Genomic DNA, 17823 nt, shown 5'->3' with positions numbered 1-17823 from the left:
CTCGATTTCAGAAGCACTGAGATTAATTATTTAAGAATACGTGTTGTCAGTATCACCATTAGTGATTTGTATTGTGACATTACACTTTACTAAGCAATTACGATTGATTTGCTGTTTAAGATAGTTCTTAGCTCTTTGTGATATTGAGCTACGGACAGATCTTTAGTGGGAACTGTTACAACCACTCCCTCAGTACCCCCCCCCCCAATGAAATCAAATGTCATGCTTGCTTGCTCCAACAATTCATGGACTGTGTACAGCACTGGTAGCAGGATGGCACTAGACACTAGAGACACTGACTATAGAACATGTATGCAGTGAATGTCATCACGTGAAAGCAATTCTTGCAACAATTCTTGTCAACACATCTCGTCTTGGATCACATCACAGTATTTTTTACGCACCACGGGGGATTCTTCTCAATTACAGATTTTCTAAATGATTTAAGGAACGAGAAGTAACATTCACCCTCAGGATTCAATAGTTGAGCATCTGGTTTCTTCCTAGGCAATCAGGTCTGATGTGTAAGAGGGGTGTCAGTCAGTATTGGACCATGGTTTGGAACAGCCATACTTCACATGTACACAAAAAGTATTACAGGTGAATATTGCAGACCTACAAAGTCTCAAGCGCATCAGGCGTGAGAGTCACACATTTGGGGATTTGTCTCATGCTCACACGGGCTCCGCAACCATTTTCTCACGCCTCGGGGCCAGACCGGCAAAAAAATAATACGGACGTATCAATTGCCAAGTACGACAGGAGAGAAAATCATTTTTTTTGAAACCCACTATTTTGGGGGGCGGAGAGATTTTTTGGGCGGCGATATCGTATAAATTCAAATGAATACTTTTGTTTAAGGGGGGTCTGCAAAAACCATGCCCAGCCGGTCTCGGAACTTGGCATCTCTGATATTGAGGACACCCTTAATGGACCCTGGCAAAATCCTTGTACATGTATCTTGAACTAGAAAAACAATCGGAGGATCCCTGGCAACATGTCCACAATATCACATGCCCTTTCAAATGCATTGTACAATGTAACCATAATGGACCAGGGGTGGATTGGTAGTCCTAGGCAATGCTAAGAGATAGGACCAGTCCTAAGTTAATATGAGTTACTGGTCCTAACTTAGGACTGGTCCTATCTCTTAGCATTGCCTAGGACTAGTCCTAAGTTAGGACCTTACCTTTGTGAAATCCACCCCAGGCCTGTAATATGCATGTTTACTTCAGAAAGCCCAAAATCCTCTCATCCTTCCTGGTTGTCCTTAATGATATGACTAATGGCCGAAATCTTCTAAATCCTTCTCACAGTGACACAGGCTATCATGGTCACATCCCCCCCCCCCCACTAGTTTGGCTTCTACCTCCATGGTTTGGCAAAGCTGGATATGGCCCAAATCCAATTTCCTCTGGTGTCAAAAGTTAGCCCAATCCCTTCTAAATCCTCCAAAGTCGTCCTACAGTGTATAGTATTTCCTTCACTTTGGCAAAGAGGATATTGAAGGAGTTAGGTTTCTGGGCTAAATTGAGGTCCACTGTTTGTGTTTCATTCAATATTTGTGCATGTTGATGGGAGAAGTTTTTGATAGCTGATTATAAAATATAACAATGTTTATTTGAACAATCTAAATAGGCCGTATTATTTCGGTTTCAATCTGTGTATTATAACTAGTGTATACATTGTTTGTTAACTGTTGTGCTATAAGCCTAATGAGTTGTGCATAGTGCGTAATAATTGAAAATGTCACATACGGATTATAGGATTACATCTTCCATGTATCCATATTATAGTGTATATAATCCATTTCAAATTGATAATTGCACTCTCATTGCTCTGTGGAGCAAGTAAAGGGATGAATGATCAAGCGCGATATTAACAGGCACTGGGAGTTTTGGTCGAACAAGTTGAATTTAAATGTTAAGATGTTTGAAGCTTTGCATGGTGTGGAGAAGTATAACTACCAATCACTTGTAAAGTTGCTGGTGTTGGCTCTGAAAGACGTGGTCTTGACATTTCAAACATAGGCCTACTTGCTCATCTTCAGTCACGAGAATGTTGGACAGCTGATGATGATTAGGCTTGCATAGTAGAGCTTGAGGGATGCCCATTTGGGCGGGAAGTATCCATAATGTGTACGGTCTCTTCAGCTACTTGAGCCCATAGAGCTATATATATTGACTAGAGCGCTTACACCCCGTTATACACGCGCTAAGGTTTTGAAGCCTTGTGGGCGCATCCATGTTTATGTACAAACCAATACAAAAGCTTGAAATTTTGTACGGCAATTGTACGGCTATGCATGATAGTGCGTTTGTTCTTTTTTATGTGCCATCGAAGCAAAAATGCAGTAAATGTGAACGCACAATCTGCTGATCAGTGCACAAACTGCGAGCGTCATGTGCGTCATGATTAAATGGCGCGTTTACTTTTTTTTAGTACGGCAATCAAGTCGAAGTTACAGTGTTTGTAGCGCGGACGTACGCGAGTGGACAGTTGCGTACGTAAGCGCACATGCTGAATGTAAAATAATCGCGGCAATGTGTGTTCTCGTAAAATTCAAAATTCACGCAACACATCAAACATGTCTGCGCACAGGGTGGCTTCAAAACGCAGAGCAAGTTAGCGCTCTAGTCAATATATATAGCTCTATGCTTGAGCCTCATCGTCATTCAGCAGTGGAGCATTCTCCTGAAGACGAGCAAAATAGTGACCTGTTTGAGGTTCCTGTTTGAAATTGAATTGCCAAGCCCACATTCAGCTCTTTTCAAAACAAACAAGCCTCCCAAAAAAAGATTTTACCTTGGTTGTAATACCAACAAGTTTTCAAGTAATAGTTACTTCTTGAATTATACAGATTATGTTTAAAAAATTCCACTTTTGTTTATTATGCCAGCAAACATTTATGCTGAAACCTGATATGATTAAACCAATGATGGGGTCAGAAATGCCCCTGTTTTTAGTCTTGCCCAGCAGTTCAATGTGTTTTTACAGTCCTATTTGACAAGTGATCCAACCTACAATGTACCATTGGCATACTGGTTGCCAACACAAGCCCTATGGGGTTTTAAATAGCCCCTGTTCACCATTGTTCTTCCATCATCTGCTCTGTAACAACAACCAATAAAATCACAGCATGCATTGTTCACATTTTCATTCATAAAACAGCCTCACTGGACAAGTTATTGATTTCAGAATTAGGGCCTAGACATAAAATAATTTGGGGCCTTGAACTTTGTTTTTAAAAGAAGGCAGCAGTTCTCTCCTGGCCAATGTACTTCTGAGAGGAGTTGAAACAACCTCGCTACCTTCCCAGGCAGCACGCCGTATCACGCTAGCTCTGCGTACGTCTCTAACACCTGGGAGGGAAACTCCGATCCGTGTTTTTGATTGTCTATCATATTTGCGCAAAATATGAAACGCTGTGCGTCTTCAAAAAGCTCTTAACGCCGAAATGCGTGCGTATAAAGATGTACGTAATCATCCTGCAACACTGAACGCCAAGACAAGTTTATGACTTTTATTACACACAGCGCATCCAGCCCGTGCGCGACTAACGCCCAACACAGAACAGATCAACCATAGGACTAATTGTAATATCCAATATATTTTGATATTTTGAAGTCACACTTCCAGGGGTTATGATCGAGCAAGGCATGCTTGGAAAAAAATGGCGCGGCGAGATCGATCACCCCTGGGAACTAGGTTGGAGTTGAACTATAAGACCAGGGGTGGATTTCACAAAGGTAGTCCTAACTTAGGACTAGTCCTAGGCAATGCTAAGAGAAAGGACCAGTCCTAAGTTAGGATGAGTTACTGGTCCTAACTTTAGGACAAGTCCTATCTCTTAGCATTGCTTAGGACTAGTCCTAAGTTAGGACTACCTTTGTGAAATCCACCCCTGATCAGTTTTGTGGGTAATGTAATGCAATGTCCGTCCCTCCTTTTTTAAAAGTGAAATTTACTAGGACGCACAAGGTATATCAGTGACTTGTGATATTTATTTCTGGAAAGCTGATGTACAAGGTACAGTCTGTCAATAAATATGGTACTTGAACTTGAACAAAATTCAGTTGAGTATAACTAGGAGGAAAAAATGTAAATTATTTCAATGTGACATTTACAAAAGGACACCAGGTCAATATCAAAGCTAGTCTAATGCCATCTGGATCAATGAGTTAAAAACATACACTTCAAGTATAGATCGTAAACTATTAGGCCTATATTTTAATTTTCAAAGTTATAAATAGTTAACTGATCGTTTGTATTGTATTTGCATACAGTTCTTTGTCAAGGCCATTTTAATTTCCCCAGTGAGGGATCATAAAGTTTTATCTATCTATAGTATCTATTTACATGTATCTAAACATATTACGTACTTTCAAATTTATAGGCCAAAAATTTAGTGCATATTAAATAATGGAAGCATCCAGTTTGTACTGCATAGAATGTAGTGGAAACAAAGGTTTAAAGCCTTACTGTAACTATAATACATACAAGACATTGTAGACTGTAATTCAGTGCGAATGTGTGTGTATTAACTCGTAGTTAATTAAATTGACACCCAATGCTGCTGACAGTGTTGATTTTGTAGCCAATATTCATTATCGTAGTCAGGGTTGATTCAGAAGTGTTTTAATTAATAAGCGCACGTGTAAAGATGCTAACCTCTCTAGCAGGTTTAATCCTCTTTGTTTAAAACTGGGCGTCATTCTGAACGCCTAATTTGCAAATTGAGCCCTCCAAGAACCCTAACTTACCTCTCGGACCCTAAGCCATTTTTCCCTTTCATTTCATTTCATTTTTATTAAAAATACCAAACAAAAAGTCTGAAGACTAAAAATATTCAGTTTACAAAGAGTGACATTAAAAAACGAGTGACATACATTGTGAATTAAAAGAAATAAAATGAAACAAGGATTTGTTTAAAAGATGTTAAATTTGCACCGGGGGATAAAGAATATTCGGTCTGGTTTAACCCTTACACCGTTGTGTCTCTTAGCACTGTATACTCAGTACTAACCAGAGTTCTGTGAAAAGGGATTGTTTAGTTTTGACATTTAAAGGCAAGGTACACGATTGGTAATTACTCAAAACAAATATTAACTTAAAAATTGACTTGGTAAACAAGCATTGGAGAGCTGTTGATAATAAAAAACATTGTGTGAAACGACTCCCTCTGAAGTAACGTAGTTTATGAGAAAGAGGTAATTTCTCACTTAAATAATAAAAGACTTATTCTTATCTGAAAGCACACAAATTCGTCCAGCAACGGTGGTTTTTCTTTCATCATTTTCTTGCAACTTCGATGACCAATTGAGCCCAAATTTTCACAGGCTTGTTATTTTATGGTTATATGATGGGATACACAAAGTGAGAAGACTGGTCTTTGACAAATTACCAAACGTGTACCCTCCCTTTAAACATTTGTGCACAACCTATAGATATAATTGATGAATGGTTTTGTACCAGATACATGTAATAACACTACGTGTACAATGTGGGCCTAGGTCTTGCACTGCTTTTATAAAGACAAGGCAGCAACAATTATCTTTTGCCCACCCCTCTTATTCACAATGAAAACGTCCAGTTACTGACAGTGACAGTGGCGGATGGAATTCAGAGACAACAATGTATGCGAGTTCAAGGGAGGCGCAGGGTAGGATGACAAACGATGAGTAACCGTTATTACTCCACTCTCACGGAATGCGCTAGCATTGTATCGAGGTCTTTTAAAAACGATTCCTGTACACTCCCACAGATTGGATCAGATTGAGTCACTGGATTCGTAGTGCATTATTGTTAATCTATGATCAATTCAGAATATGTTGATGGGCGATGTACATAGTGGATTGGCTTTCAGGTCATTTGCATTTATTATATATTAAGACTACCAATTGAAGTGAACACGTACATTTCTTCATTGTGCTATTCAATTTGATGCGATTGCACATTTATCTCCATGATGCACAATTCATAAAAACAGGTGCTCACTAATTAAAAGTAAACAATAGCGCTGTATGGAGGCTTAGCTATAGGTTCAGGATAAGCCAATGCTTGTACATGTAGCAGCTTGCCTTTAAAAATAATATGTTAAAAAATACTAAACACACGGATTGAAGAGAACAAAACTGATCTTTAGTGTGATTAGACTAAAAAAACAGACAAAACAGAAAGCTAGAAAGTAGTAGAATCAATAGGGTAGATTGATTTGAAGAAATGAAACCATTTAACACATAAATGGCAACTTAAAAACGGTTGAGAGGATTTGTAAAAATCTGACCACAGTTTGAAGGAAACAATTTGCATTATCCACAGATTTACATTAGACTTACACAGTTTGAAGATAATTATAGTTGTAAGCTTCCCTTAAAACATTACTTACTGAGGTGCTGTAGTTTTTGAGAAATGAGTAAAACAAGTCACAAAATTAATTTCTGTGAGATGAAATAACCACTTATGGTATTTTAACCATTACTGGTATAAAACTGGTATAAATATGTTTTACATGCTAAAACTGAGGTGAAATTTTTTTGGGGGACTTTGGTTTACTCATTTCTCAAAAACTGCAGCACGATTCGATACCATGGCTTGTTCTTGAAACCCTGAATGATACTAATGATTGACAATAATCCCAAGGTTAATTAGTTACATTCATGTTGTGTACTCCAACTGCAGCTTGAGACCTACTTACATACAAGAGAATCAATATCTGAAGCTCATTATTTTCTTAAAGGCAGTGGACACTATTGGTAATTACTCAAAATAATTATTAGCATAAAACCTTTCTTGGTGACGAGTAATGGGGAGAGGTTGATGCTATAAAACATTGTGAGAAACGGCTCCCTCTGAAGGGTGCCATAGTTTTCGAGAAAGAAGTAATTATCAACGAATTTGATTTTGAGACCTCAAGTTTAGAATTTGAGGTTTCGAAATCAAGTATCTGAAAGCACACAACTTCGTGTGACAAGGGTGTTTTTTCTTTCATAGTTATCTCGCAACTCTGATGACCAATCGAGCTCAAATTTTCACAGGTTTGTTATTTTATGCATATGTTGAGATACAGCAAGTGAGAAGACTGGTCTTTGACAATTACCAATAGTGTCCAGTGTCGTTAAAGAGTGATGAGTAAATGTCTCAACTGGTTAAATACAACCTTTGGAATGAAGTCTTACAGTGCAGTTCCAACGGTTACCTAAGCAACGTGGATCACAGATTTGAATGGTTGCATTGGGATAAAGAATACAATTTGTTTTTATCCTAACAATTTAAAAACACAGTATGTCTTACATTTTTTATATAAGAACTAGAGGGCGCACTGGTGATGCTGCTTGCACAAACACGACGGGACCGCAAGGAGACATGCGTGCCATTCTGCACGCGCGTTGAATGTACATGTTGAAGTTTGTGTTTATTGAACGCTGACGCGATGCTGTTTTGTCAACTTACAAAATGGCCGCACAACACACGCTGAGCGATGCTGTTTTGTCAACTTAGAAAATGGCCGCATGCGCGCATAACTGGTCGCGTATTATGCCAGTGCGCCCTCTAGTTTTTATAAATAACTCTATGATGTCTTATCACTAGACCAGCGTGTTAACCCGATTCAGAAGTGTTTAGCAGCATGCAGACCACGACGAGTATACAGCGAAACACATCAGTGTAAAGGGTTAACATTTTAGACATGAATTTTTTTTTCTGTAATATTTTTGACCTGTTGAAATTTTTTTGAAGAAGTTTCTTTGAAAACTGTAATAACATGTTTTTAGGAAACCAGAAACCAGAATATAGGTAAATATATATAATAAAGTCACAAACAAAATGCAAGTTATACTTAGGACAAACATTCCCTAGCATACATGTTAAATTACCTGCCAATAAATACATTCCAAATCACACTTGGTTACTGGGAAGTTGTTAGAAGATTAAACTTAAACCCCACAAGGTCTCTGTCAGTTTGCCAATAGTTTGCGTTATATTTAAGAATACATTCAGACCTTAGAAATAAAAGCATTCTCAATTATTGGGAATATCTTGCATAGTCTAGCCAGGGCTCATAGCTATTTGTAAGTTGTTTTGATCGTCTTAATAAATTCCACTTCATCCTAGAGTCGAGAGCTAGACTAAGGGTAATGTATGCTGGAGCCTGGTACTAGATCCCTTCGGCAATTTAATGTAAATTACCGTACAGTCGGACGTAGAACAAAAAGAAGAAATGCATGGTGGACTTGTGTGCTCTGACACGACTATTCGATCTCACTGTGAGAGATTGTATGTCTGTGTGAATAGGCAATGAGACAATAAAATAGCAGATTCACAATCTGGACCCAATTTCTCAAATGAGAGACCTTCGAGAGCACAAAGCTTCTACGAAACATCAACTGCATTTAAAAAAAATACCTTTTTAAAAAAGAGAGTGGATTTGGAAAGACAAATTTCAATTAACATTATTGTTTGAAGTACAGAATTGGTATAATTAATTTATTTTTGATTGATGTTTCACGCCAAAAACTCATGGATGTCAAATTCACACAAGTGCTAATCTATCAAGAAAGTGTGGTCTGAAATGCTCACAACATGGAGAAAATAGCTCTGTATGGAATTAAAGTCCCCCAAATCAATCACCATATATATATGTACCTTAGTTTAATTGCTGCAGTCAGATTTAAAGGGAACGTACATATAATACCTTTGCCTTTTGTTGAACTATTCAATTGTTTTAATCCCATGTAATTGTATAATTGTACAATAAAACTAACCTGTGAAAATTTTATTTCAAAAGCGGTATCATTTTCATGATAATCACTGAAAATCTGGAGCAGTTATATAGAATTTGTACCAGAGCGATTATTTCTTTGTAGGAAGAATAATTTGTAATTGGAAACCACAATCTGAGAATCTTTTCTGACATTAAAAATGTTTCTCAAAATTATATTTTTTTGGATAAAAACTGACCTTTTTACATAACAACTTTACTTCAAAGTAAAATGACTCTTAAAATGCTTTGACTAGCAAAAGCTGCACCCTGTAGTTGTAACCAATTAGTTTTGTATTGCCGTTAATTTTAGGAGTGAATACCAAATGTGCACAGAATCCCTGATGAATCATTAACTGTTTTCATTGTTCTTTCTCTAATGATTTTAATCAATTGTTTACATGTTATTTGTACTGTCATGTATGGTGTGTCTGTAGAAATTCAGATGACAGAAATTAGGTCATTTAAAAATCATTCTATTTTTCTTTTTCAAATTTTTGAAATATGGCGTTCAAATGATGTGTACATGTAAGGCCTATTTTTGAAATGAAAAGATGTTTCTTATTTTTATTTAATCTTACATGTACACTTTGATGCAGCAGTTTGCATTTCTATCATTGGTAAAATAGACCTGATCAGTCACAACACTTTTAAGTGTCCTTGAGCAAGGTACTTTATCATATCTGCACCCAGGAGTACAAATGGGTATCGGTGTGGCGGTTTCAACTTTCCGCCGTGTTCAGTTTTCCGAATGACCAAATACGGTAACATTACGTCATGAATTGCCTGCGCACAGCAAGCGAAAGTAGTCCATTTTTAGTGCCGTATTGAGTCATCAGTGTTACTCTCCGGTAGCTGTCATGGCGGCGTCCACGAGTACAACGAGCGGCGAACGCGTGGATCGTATGAGAGAATTGGGTGTGAAGACCAAGCAAATTATCCTGTATTTATACCGAAAGAGCGTCAGAGAATCAGAAGAATTTTTTATTATTCTGGTTTAGTTTATTAGATTTATTTATTACCGTTTTTTATTTTATTTTATTTGTTTAGTTATTTTTTTTATTTCACTGAACTACAGTACTTGCCAGGGTACTCACGGCGGTATTTTTGTCTGGCTACGTCACCCGGAAAACTGAACACGCCGGAAAGCTAAAACCGTTCGAACAACGTGTTGAAATGTCCGGCTACGTCACCCGGAAAACTGAACACGGCGGAAGACTGAAACCGCCACACCGGCGAGAGCTGGGGAGTTACCTGGGATGGACTGGCATCCTGTCCAGGGGGAATATAAGTGTTCTCATTTTGTTTAAAGACAGTGGACACTATTGGTAATAATTACTCAAAATATTATTAAAACTTATTAGCTTAAAACCTTACTTGGTAGCAAGTAATGGGGAGAGGTTAATAGTATAAAACATTGTGAGAAACAGCTCCCTCTTAAGTAATGTAGTTTTCGAGAAAGAAGTAATTTTCCATGAATTTGGATTTCGAGACCTCAAAGTTAGATGAGGTCTCAAAATCAACTTGCATCTAAAAGCACACAAATTCGTGTGACAAGGTTTTTTTTCTTCTTTCTTTATTATCTCACAACGGACGACCAATTGGAATTCCGACAAGGAATTTCGATATCAACACTGGCCTGATGAGCCTCATTGGCTTTGGACATACTAGACTTACACACAATTTCCATGATGCAATGCATTTTCAAGGACATTTTTAATTGATAGAACAGTTTTTGATTTGTGAGTAAGCCTACACGTAAAATGATAATGAACTCGGTGTTTTGTGGTCTCCGATTACTGTCAAATTTTTCTATTCACCAAAACAAACGTCTTTACATGATCTCTGCATGGAGGAATGAAAACAGTGCAACAGTTTTCTTCTTGCATATAAACATGATAAGTAAGGTCTGCTTTATCATGTAAGACACAGATCAATCAGATATGAGAAACCCAATACAGCGCTCACAATTGCAGTGAGATATGAATTCAGATCATCACATCAGATAAGACTACTCTCATTTCCTGATAAATTGCTCTGCGTTTGTGCTGGTGATTCGAACATTTCAGTAATATGAGAAGGCAGGGAGTTGACCAATTTATATTCTCTCAATGTATTACCTTGAATGGAAGGAAAACGACCTGTAAATCAAATTTGTTTGTGTGCAATTGCTCCATTCCTTTACTTGTCATGATAGAGAGATAGATAAATGTGCTGGATACACTATCCACCGGATGGAGTTTGCACAGTTAGCATACAAAGATAAAATGATAGTCTTCTCACTTGGTGTATCTCAACATATGCATAAAATAACAAACCTGTGAAAATTTTAGCTCAATAATGAAAGAAAAAACACCCTTGTCACACATAGTTGTGTGCTTTCAGATGCTTGATTTCGGGACCTCACATTCTAAATCTGAGGTCTCAAAATCAAATTTGTGGCAAATTACTTCTTTCTCGAAAACTACCTCACTTCAGAGGGAGCAGTTTCTCACAATGTTTTATACTATCAACCTCTCCCCATTACTTGTTACCAAGTAAGGTTTTGTGCTTACAATTATTTTGAGTAATTACCAATAGTGTCCACTGCCTTTAAAAACATTACAAATTGAAAATGAATAACAGGAAAAGTAATGGTTTATTGAAGAAACAAATAAGTTTACTACAATCAAGAAACATAGAGAAAGGCCAGGAAATCTAAATAACTTTTCTCGAGAATTATCAATGTCAGTCTGTAGTAGATTATCTTTTCCTGAAATGATTGGATTGTGTTTTATTTTTAGGCTCACTGAATAGTATTGACACAAATCTAAGCCAATATTTACCTGGATGCATTTTTATCTTGGTATTGTTCAGTACAATCTGTTCAGCCACTTGAACCTGGAAGCACAAGTGCACAATGTACATTTCATGCCAGTTGTACCTGTGGTTGATTGTGGGAAAGGTTGCAGACGTATTTTGTATTCACTGTGTAACATCAAAGCATGGAGGTTTGAAGTTTCTGGACTGTATGAAGGAGGAAATTCACTTTCAAGCTGTTGATGAGGAAACTACTTCGTGAAAACTGGCTCTCTCACTACTAACTAGTCTCCACTAACTAAACATCCACTGAATTTCTACCAGTGACCATGGTGACAAGAAAATAGTATGCATTGAGTGTGTGAATGTGATAGTGTAGCAAGTGATATCAAAGTTGACTGGATACTGTTGTGAGTAGTGTAAAAACTACACCAATGAACTGGATGTCTGTTTTTTAAAAAGCCTCTGCTTGGATCCTTGTCATCATTTTTCTGCAATTCTGTTCCAGAGAAGTCTGACCTGGGAACCATTGTCTGAGGTCACTGCACACACTGCACACCCAGTGACCGGTGACTTGCATTGTACTTGAGAGGTGAACCAGTGTAGGCCTGCATGTCTATTATATGTACACATGTATGTAGGTCGGAACATGCCAAGTCACAACATGCCTGCTACAAGTGTAATGAAGACTTCCCCCATGAAGTTTGTTTGTTTGTTTAGATGATCTTCCCATCAAGGGAACTCCGGCAAACCTCTCACAAGGGGATAAAAACACCAAGTTGTTTTGATTTTTGTGAAATCTATTAGCCTGGGACTTCGTTTGGTCTGTGGATATTTATCAACTTTTTGTGGACTCTAACATCTGGAACTCTGAGTTTCTGGAAGTTTGATTTAGGGAAGATACTTTTCAGTGGGATTTACTGTTGTGAACCATGCCTAGAAGAGTGAACTCTAAGTTAACTAAGCAGGATTCCAATGATGATGTTGATGGTGATGAAAATGTTTCAGGGTCTCCTAGGAAGATGAGGCGAATGGCAAATGGTGAATCTGATAAGAGTAAGTTGCATGATTGGCGCTTGTAAAATGTGAAGTACGAAGGCATGGAGGATGGGGGTATGTGGGTGGTATGTGCATGATCCATTGGATATGTGCATCTGGCTCCTATCATGCATGATGCATGGTATGGCAATCAATGTAAACAACAGTAGCGCCTGTAGGATTTCATACAGTGTACAGACTACAGATTCTGTACAAGTACATACATGTACATGTACAATGTGTTAACATGTAGCTTACATGGCTTGCAACACTAGAAGTATATTAGGCCTACAAGGTAGGCCTACTGTAATAAATTGAATCAAAACAAATTGTTGTACTCACATCGTAGGTCAGGGCCATGTTGAGATAATAGGTACAGGTATGACCATGACAACAGGAAACTTAAAGGGCAAATGCCGCACAATATGTACAAGTAGTGGCGCTGGCAATCTGATCAGTCTGTACATTTGTCTCAAAACACCATTCGCCCATCATATAGGCCTATAAAAAAATCTTTTGCAGATTTTGTTTGTGCTTTCTTGAAAAATATTAAACAGTGCAGGGCTCAATCAATTTATTTGTCTAATTACATAATGTGAAATAATTTTGCATCATTGTTTTCAATCCTTTCATTTATCATTATGAGTCATACCTGAAACAATTTTGAAAAGCATGATAAAGCCATGAAGGTAGCATTGATAATGCCGACACATCCTGTATTTGAGTGGCACGACTTCCCTGACATCCTGCTGGGTTTTTATTTGTCCTTCTCCTCAATCCATCTTAATCAAACAACAGGATCTATTAGGCCTACCATTTGATAGTAACTCAGCATCTCAACTGGGTGCTTAGTCTCATTACTGAGGTAGGGCCTACTACATAGTTCTGCTCAATGCAAAGCAGGGGTGGATTTCACAAAGAGTTAGGACTAGTCTTATCTCGAGTTACATGTAGGACCAGTTACTCGTCCTAACTTAGGACTATCCATGCAGTTTGTATATCTCCTAGGAGTAGTCCTAAGTTAGGACTAGTCCTAAGTTAGGACTAGTCCTAACTCTTTGTGAAACTGAAATCGACCCCATGCATAAATTAGCATAGAAACAGTCGGTTCATTCCATCAGTCCAACACAAAATTGTTGGACCAACTATACATTAAGGGAGGCATCAAGCTAGGGACATTTGTCATACAATACAGATTTTTTCTAAATGGTGTAAAATTAATTGATTCTCATCCCAAAATTATTTCATTTTTTTTTCTCGGAATAATATGCCTTGATGGATTTCATTGCAATTGTTTCTGATGTGCACGCCAATACAGAGATTTTATTGGAGCCGAAAATCTGCAAATACTGCAGAACTTGTACAGTAGTTCAAAATGTTACCTTTATACACAGTTTCATCTGCATCTGTTAGCTAACTGTAAAAACGCCTGGGCCCAATTTCATAGAGCTGCTAAGCACGAAAATTTGCTTCATGAAATTTCTTCCTTGATAAAAACAGGATTACTAACCAAATTTCCATTTTGTTGCATTTCCTAGCTGTTGTATGGATATCTTGAAAATCACGTAGAAATTTGGTTGGGAAATCCTGTTTCATGATAAGCAAATTTTTGTGCTTAGCAGCTCTATGAAATTGGACCCTGGTGTGGCTATCCCGTACAGTTTAACAAGTATAATAAGTTTGTCTCATTAGTGCTTTGCTAATTTGAAGGATATTTTATCAAAGTCAAAGCCAATGTGAGGTGTTTTTTTTTTTTACTAAAAAAACAACTAAAAACTGTTTTTCTGGTTATGAGTTTACTGACCTGAGTCAGACCTGCAGCCCAGTGTACATTTCTAGCTGTAAATGATGTGCTATAATCACCTGAAATGTTTTTGAGCACTCAACAATTTTGTCAACCCGATTCTGAAAAAAACTGGAAATCAACTTGTGCTGACAACTTCACTACTGTTTCCTGCATGCTTGCATTGACATACATGTACATGTACACTTAAACAAAAGGCATGCTGGGAGCGGTCAAGTGCACTGAACTTGATGTCTGAACTTTAAGCTCTGATGTCTGATGTTTCTGAGCATCAGAGTGGGTTCTATGGCCTGGTCAAGTTTGACATAGCAAGATACTAATACCATTTATTGCTTCATATTATGGATGGGACATAGCCTAAAGCCGTACAATGTGTAGGTTTGTAATTTGTTCAAGGGTTGCCTTGGATCGGGCGAGTTGGTCTATGAAAAGCATTTGAAACCGTTGTTTATTAAATGCATTGGTTAGAAAGATTTTTAAAAGTAGAATTTAATGATCCAAATCATTCGTGGAAAACAACTTTTTTCTCGAAAAGTACTTCACTTCAGAGGGAGCCGTTTCTCAGAATGTTATATACTACCAACCTCTCCCCCCATTACCCATTTATTACCAAGTAAGGTTTTATTGCTAAAAATTATTTTGAGTAATTACCAATAGTGTCCATCGCTTTAGGAACCCAGTACACTTGTTAAGAGAAGGGGTTTGCCCTGGTGTTCCTCGTATGGTTAGCTGAAGGTTGCGCTCTTGGTGCTACATGTGTGTCAACAGGTCTCAGACATGTGATGTAGCTCTACAAACACTGATTGCATGACTTACTTTGAGATACCCTTGGTGCGATAAAGCGCTGATACATGTATAAGAACTGTGTATTATGGTGAGCATGTGCATATTTGAAGATCCTTCTTTGAAAACAATTTACTAAAATAATTCATACTTTTTGCTATGATTTACAGATGAGGAGGGTAGTACATTAGTCGGTGTAAGTCTAACCAGTGAGATGGGTTGTCATGGCAACAAGGAGCATGACTCCGCCCTGGGATTCATCTTATTGGATGTTGGTAAGATGGCCGTGCTGGAGATGAGAGAAGCAATGCAGAAACAAGTCGAAGCAATGCCAGCTTCATTCAGATTCCTCACCAAACAGGGGTAAGTAAGAGCTGTGTTCCAGATGAACTTCTGTAAAATGACAAAAAATAAATCCAATGGAGACGTAAGGTAAACTGCCCTCCCTTTCAAATTACTGCCACCGTGATGTAAAACCATTAGGCTGAAAAAGGTTTTTGAAGACTTCGCGCAGCCACGGTAACTTAACAGGGCCGCTTAAAGACAGTGGACACTATTGGTAATTGTCAAAGACTAGTCTTCACAGTTGGTGTACCTCAACATATATGCATAAAATAAAAAACCTGTGAAAATTTTAGCTCAATCGGTCGTCGAAGTTGCGAGATAATAATGAAAGAAAAAGCACCCTCGTCATACGAAGTTGTGTGCTTTTCTGATGCTTGATTTTGAGACCTCAAATTCTAAACTTGAGGTCTCGAAATCAAATTTGTGGAAAATTACTTCTTTCTCGAAAACTATGTCACTTCAGAGGGAGCTGTATCTCACAATGTTTTATACTATCAACCTCTCCTCATTACTGGTAATCAAGAAAGATTTTATGATGATAGTTATTTTGAGTAATTACCAATAGTGTCCACTGCCTTTAAAGTACAATGGGATCAGTTCCTTGATGTAAACCTACTGCGACCACGCTGTAAAACATTATACAAAATGTCGCAGAATTCAAGTAGAATTACACAATAGCCAGTCATGATAACTTTTCCCATGGCAGCGGAAGAAAAAGTCCAATGGGAACATGGCTTAAGCCTAAGCATTTCCCCCCTTCAAAGTATAGACAATGAGACATGCAGTCCTCGCAATAAACGATGGCACTCAAATCAATTGCTGTGGTGCCCGGTGCTTTTGCCGTGGTGCCCTTTGCAAAAGTTCCAATACAAGTTTTGATTTCCCTCGTGGAAGTGCCCCTTATACCAGAGAGAAATTGCTGAACCCCTTCAAGAGCAACATTCAAGGCATAGACATGTGTAACGTGTGATGTGTTTACAAAAGAGCCATATAGCCTCCCAGGTCGAAATTCCAGTTGAACCTAGTTAAACTTGGTTTAACTGGAACTAGTTGAAACCAGTTGATAAACTAGTTAAACACAGTTAAAACCAGTTGGTTTAATATGGAAAATGGACAGAGACCAACTGGTTTATAATTTTAACCTAGTTGAACACAGTTAAACCTAGTCCAAACCAGTTGGTTAATATGGAAAATGGACCAGTCTGATCACTATCCAGTTGAACCAGTTGACCCCAGTTAACTAGGTTCAACTAGAGTTTTGACCTGGGCTGGACTTCCATGGGAGAACATGTGTACACAGCTGGAAGAAGAAAACATTTACAAGATCTTATGTTTTAAACAGACTGCAGTGTACATTTTTTGTGAACTTTTGATATGAAGAAAGGAGCACATATCTTGATTAGGATATATAAACAATTACAATTTTGTCTGTGATCGGTGCACAGTCTTTTAATTTTGACTTAGTTTTATTGTATATATTTATTTAGGATTAGAGCAATCAAACGGTTACAAAAACTACACTTTCCCTTACTTTAAGTTTGTATTTTTATCAGAGCAGGGGTCAACTTCACAGAGGACTTAGGACTGGTCCAAAGTTAGGACTGGTCCTAACTTAGGACCAGTCCTAAAGTAAAAGATATTAAGAAATTAAGGCTAGTCCTAAGTTCGTCCCAATTCGAGATACATGTAAGACTGAGTCCTAACTGTTTGTTTAATCAACCCCAGGCAGGATTAAGGTTTTTCATTTTCCTACTAACCATAAAGAACTCTTGGCCTATGCATTTGCTCAAAATATGTTACTTATTAGTGTTCAAGAGTACCAAGTGAACAGAATTATAATTTGAATTGTTTGTTGCCAGGTGGCCTGTCACATCTACCCAGGAATCTATGATTAAAGTCAAACATCTCATTAATGATGATGGAGTGGTCCGAATACAACCAGACTATGGTAAGACTCTCTTGGATTAGTATGTACACATACATGACATAGGGTCGGCGGCCTTACACTTTCGTGTTATACTACAGTGACGTCCTGGATATCAGGGTCCATTTCTGGGGCGGAAAGTTTTAAAAGCTTCATATCTCAAATCTTACCTGCAAGAAAGCACTAGTTTTAAACGATTCACATTCCAGGGCAGCATATATTTTTCTGCGGTGGGTTTTGATCGTCAGTTATTCTTCACAAATCCGTCATTTTCGTGAAATAATGCAGCTCCCAACGTTAAGGAATTCCCTTTTTTGTTCGCACTCTCTCAGTCTGCCGTGTGTACGCAAGACGCACGATGCACAAATTGTT

General features: G+C 38.0%; 1 protein-coding gene across 3 annotated transcripts in view; it reads left to right on the top strand.

Annotated features, from left to right (window-relative positions):
* Positions 1-17823, top strand: part of LOC117294461 — a 49974-nt gene that overhangs the window by 4163 nt on the left and 27988 nt on the right. The window contains exons 1-3 of one of the 3 annotated variants that reach the window (XM_033776871.1): positions 12214-12613; positions 15353-15545; positions 17387-17475. In XM_033776871.1, the coding sequence (XP_033632762.1) occupies positions 12490-12613; positions 15353-15545; positions 17387-17475 (406 nt within the window). In that variant the 5' untranslated portion in view covers positions 12214-12489. Of the gene's footprint in view, positions 1-12213; positions 12614-15352; positions 15546-17386; positions 17476-17823 lie in introns of those variants that run through there. The other 2 variants (XM_033776872.1, XM_033776873.1) reach the window with 2 other exon arrangements.

This window comes from Asterias rubens, chromosome 9, assembly GCF_902459465.1.
Source record: "Asterias rubens chromosome 9, eAstRub1.3, whole genome shotgun sequence".
In the NCBI taxonomy this organism is placed as follows: domain Eukaryota; kingdom Metazoa; phylum Echinodermata; class Asteroidea; order Forcipulatida; family Asteriidae; genus Asterias; species Asterias rubens.
The sequence above is the reverse complement of the archived record's forward strand: the minus strand, read 5'-3'. Positions and strand labels throughout refer to the sequence as shown.